We start from the raw sequence: 4,249 nt of genomic DNA, 5'->3' as shown, positions 1-4,249 counted from the left end.
AATAGTTACAATAAAGAGGTCCCAGGACCAAAAACTTGAACTACTGATTTGGGAGTAACACAGTAGCTCCATCTGGGAGGATGTGCATGGTTTTCAACTGTTCTGAGGTTACCTTTTAGTAGGTCCCCTTTGGCTCTGTCCCTCAATCCCCTGAATTGAAGCCATAATCTCAACCTCTGAGTAGATTCTGGCATGGTGACCAGAGACCTACTTAGCTCAGGATCCCTTCCTCCTACTTCGAAGATCTCTGCCTGTGTGGGAGGTAGAGGGACGCAAGGTAGAATATATTCAGTCCTGAGATGGCAGTTGGGTAAATAAAACCCATTTAACTGAACCAAGGGAATTAAAAAGTGGGGTAGATGGGCGCCTGGGTGGCTCAGTTGGTTGAGCGACTGCCTTCAGCTCAGGTCATGATCCCAGGGTCCTGGGATCGAGTCCCACATCGGGCTCCCTGCTCTGCGGGGAGCCTGCTTCTCCCTCTCCCACTCCCCCTGCTTGTGTTCCCTCTCTCGCTGTGTCTCTCTCTGTCAAATAAATAAATAAAATCTTTAAAAAATAATAATAATAAAAAATTAAAAAAATAAAAAGTGGGGTAGAAAGTGGAGACAGCACAGCATGGGTCAGGTAGCATTTGGGCCAAATCTTGAGGGACATGTTGTATTTGGCCTTGCAATGTAACATACAGAGATCTGAAACAATCTTAGATACCCTGATTTCATCATGGTAAAAGCAAGTCAGTTCTTGTCTCCTGCCTACTCTTCTTTCTATCTCTACATCTCCTCCTATAACCAGGCATCATTCCTCCATCTCCTTGGCATGCCTTATAATAAGACAATTATCAGAAGTGTGTTTAGAAATACTCTGGATGACTTGACACTGAGAGTAAGCTCAAGATTAGGTGATGGCAGGGGTGCCTGGGTGGCTCAGTCGTTAAGCATCTGCCTTTGGCTCAGGTCATGATCCCAGCGTCCTGGGATCGAGCCCTGCATCAGGCTCCCTGCTCAGCGGGAAGCCTGCTTCTCCCTCTCCCACTCCCCTGCTTGTGTTCCCTCTCTCGCTGTGTCTCTCTCTCTCTGTCAAATAAATAAATAAAATCTTAAAAAAAAAAAAAAAAAGATTAGGTGATGGCATGAGCCTGTGAAAAGACCAGAGGCATTGGAGTAGGGCAGAGCTCATTTGGAATTTTGGCTTTCCCATGTCTTTACTCTGGGATCTTGAGCAAATTACTCAGTTCTTTAATCCTCAGTTTCCCCATCTGGAAAATGGACACAGTAGTACCAGCCTCTCAGAATTAAGGCAATTAATCATAAACATTTGTGGAAGCATAGTGCCTGGGACAAGGCACTCATGTAATGATGGTTAACTTCTTCCCTTGTGTTCCCACCTCCTCCCTCCACCCCTGTAGAGACACTCAGATGAGGATTCCAGCCATGACCAGGTAACCTTTGTGAGGATAGAGCCATCCGCACGTTAGTTCTTGGGTGAAGGTAAGAGGTTAACTAGACTAAAAAACACAATGTGTGTCACATGTAAGTAGCCGTTTCAGTGATTTTCTGTTAATGGCAAGTCAGTGAAAGCACAGGTACTATTATGAGAATTTGAGGTAGGTTAACCAGACCATATTACCTCTGGTCAAGACACATTCTGGGAGCAGGGCTGTTTATCTGTTCTTGCCCACATTGGGTTCTAGAATTTTTTTGCTGTAATAGGCAGAACACACCCACTGCTATCTATGCAAGGGTCCTTACCTTGGGACTTCATGAAAACAACAAAGAGATTCAGTGAAAATGGCTGACATTCTTTCAAACAGAATGGGAGCTATGTGCAATTTTCTGTACGGTTAACATGGAAACAATATTAAAAATATTATAGGGTCTCATTGAACGCTGGGCTAGATCACCAGACAGCTGTTTTCTTCTCAAGCCGAGCCAGGCCCACACAGAAGCAACCATGTCTAAGGGACCTGCAGTTGGCATTGATCTTGGCACCACCTACTCTTGCGTGGGTGTCTTCCAGCATGGGAAAGTGGAAATAATTGCCAGTGATCAGGGAAACTGAACCACCCCAAGTTATGTCACCTTCACTGACACCGAACGATTGATCGGTGATGGTGCAAAGAATCAAGTTGCAATGAACCCCACCAACACAGTTTTTGATGTCAAACGCCTGATTGGATGTAGATTTGATGCTGTTGACCAATCTGATATGAAGCATTGGCCTTTCATGGTGGTGAATGATGCTGGCAGGCTCAAGGTCCAAGTAGAATACAAGGGAGAGACAAAAAGTTTCTATCCAGAAGAGGTGTCCTCTATGGTTTTGATGGAGATGAAGGAAATTGCAGAGTCCTACCTTGGGAAGACTGTTAGCAATGCAGTTGTCGCAGCAGTACCTGCATACTTCAGTGACTCTCAGCGTCAGGCTACCAAAGATGCTGGAACTATTGCTGGTCTCAATGTACTTCGAATCATCAATGAGCCAACTGCTGCTGCTATTGCTTATGGCTTAGACAAAAAGGTTGGTGCTGAAAGGAATGTGCTGATCCTTGACTTAGGAGGTGGCACTTTTGATGTGTCAATCCTTACTCTTGAAGATGGGATCTTTGAGGTCAAATCCACAGCTGGAGACACCCACTTAGGTGGAGAAGACTTTGACAACAGAATGGTCAACCCTTTTATTGCAGAGTTCAAGGGCAAACATAAGAAGGACATCAGTGAAAACAAGAGGGCAGTTCGTCATCTCCGTACTGCTTGTGAAGGTGCTAAGCGTACACTTTCTTCCAGCACGCAGGCCAGTATTGAGATTGACTCTCTATATGAAGGAATCGACTTCTATTCCTCTATTACTCATGCCCGGTTTGAAGAATTAAATGCTGATCTGTTCCGTGGCACCCTGGACCCTGTAAAGAAAGCCCTCCGGGATGCCAAGCTAGACAAGTCTCAGATCCACGATATTGTCCTGGTGGGTGGTTCTACCCATATTCCCAAGATTCAGAAACTTCTACAAGATTTCTTCAACAGAAAAGAACTGAATAAGAGCATCAGCCCTGATGAGGCTGTTGTTTACGGTGCAGCTCTCCAGGCAGCCATCCTTTCTGGAGACAAATCTGAAAACGTTCAAGATTTGCTGCTGTTGGATGTCACTCCGCTTTCTCTTGGCACTGAAACTGCTGGAGGAGTCATGACTGTTCTCATCAAGCGTAATACTACCATTCTTACCAAACAGACACAAACCCTCACTACCTACTCTGACAATCAGCCTGGTGTGCTTATTCAGGTATATGAAGGTGAGCGTGCCATGACCAAGGATAATAACCTACTTGGCAAGTTCGAACTCACAGGCATACCTCCTGCCCCTCGTGGCATTCCTCAGATTGAAGTCACTTTTGATATTGATGCTAATGGTGTCCTCAATGTCTCTGCTGTGGATAAGAGCACAGGAAAAGAGAACAAGATTACCATCACTAATGACAAGGGCCGCTAGAGCAAGGAAGACATTGAGCGCATGGTCCAGGAAGCTGAGAAGTACAAAGCTGAAGATGAGAAACAGCAGGACAAGGTGTCCTCCAAGAATTCACTTGAGTCTTATGCATTCAACATGAAAGCAACTGTTGAAGATGAAAAACTTCAGGGCAAGATCAATGATGAGGACAAACAGAAGATTCTTGACAAGTGCAATGAAATCATCAAATGGCTTGATAAGAACCAGACTGCAGAGAAGGAAGAATTTGAACACCAGCAGAAAGAGCTGGAGAAAGTCTGCAATCCCATCATTACCAACTGAATCAGAGTGCAGGGGGCATGCCAGGAGGAATGCCTGGAGGCTTCCCTGGTGGTGGAGCTGCTCCCTCTGGTGGTGCCTCCTCTGGACCCACCATCGAAGAGTTTGATTAAGCCAACCTGAGAATAGGTCTAGCATTGTTCCACACAAAATATTCGAAGGACCCAAATTTGTAGCAAATTCCATGGCAGTTTTAATGTTGAGCTGCTATAGTAAATAAACTGGGCATTCTTGATACTTGAATATGGAATATGTGCACAGGGAAAGGAAATAAACATTGCACTTTATAAGCACTGTATTGTTAAGTGGAAAATGCAATGTCTTAACTAAAACTGTATTTAAAATTGGCACCATAAAAAATATTATAAATAATTGCCCAGAGATTCTGGTTTCAATGTCCAATTTTTAAATGAATGTTGCTTTATTGTGTCAGAGCACTTATTACTATTTGCAGTAAGCTCCCAGAGATGAT

General features: G+C 44.4%; 1 protein-coding gene across 1 annotated transcript; it reads left to right on the top strand.

Annotated features, from left to right (window-relative positions):
- The first annotated feature begins 1,939 nt into the window (after positions 1–1,939).
- On the top strand, positions 1,940–3,890 carry LOC110586650 (heat shock cognate 71 kDa protein-like). The gene is given in 2 exon segments (XM_044917425.1): positions 1,940–3,772; positions 3,775–3,890. Coding segments are annotated over 2 exon segments (1,938 nt in total). The 5' UTR covers positions 1,940–1,950.
- The last annotated feature ends 359 nt before the right edge of the window (positions 3,891–4,249 follow it).

The sequence above is a fragment of the Neomonachus schauinslandi genome, chromosome 8, assembly GCF_002201575.2.
Source record: "Neomonachus schauinslandi chromosome 8, ASM220157v2, whole genome shotgun sequence".
Lineage (NCBI taxonomy): Eukaryota > Metazoa > Chordata > Mammalia > Carnivora > Phocidae > Neomonachus > Neomonachus schauinslandi.
This window is presented reverse-complemented; position numbering and strand designations above follow the sequence as displayed.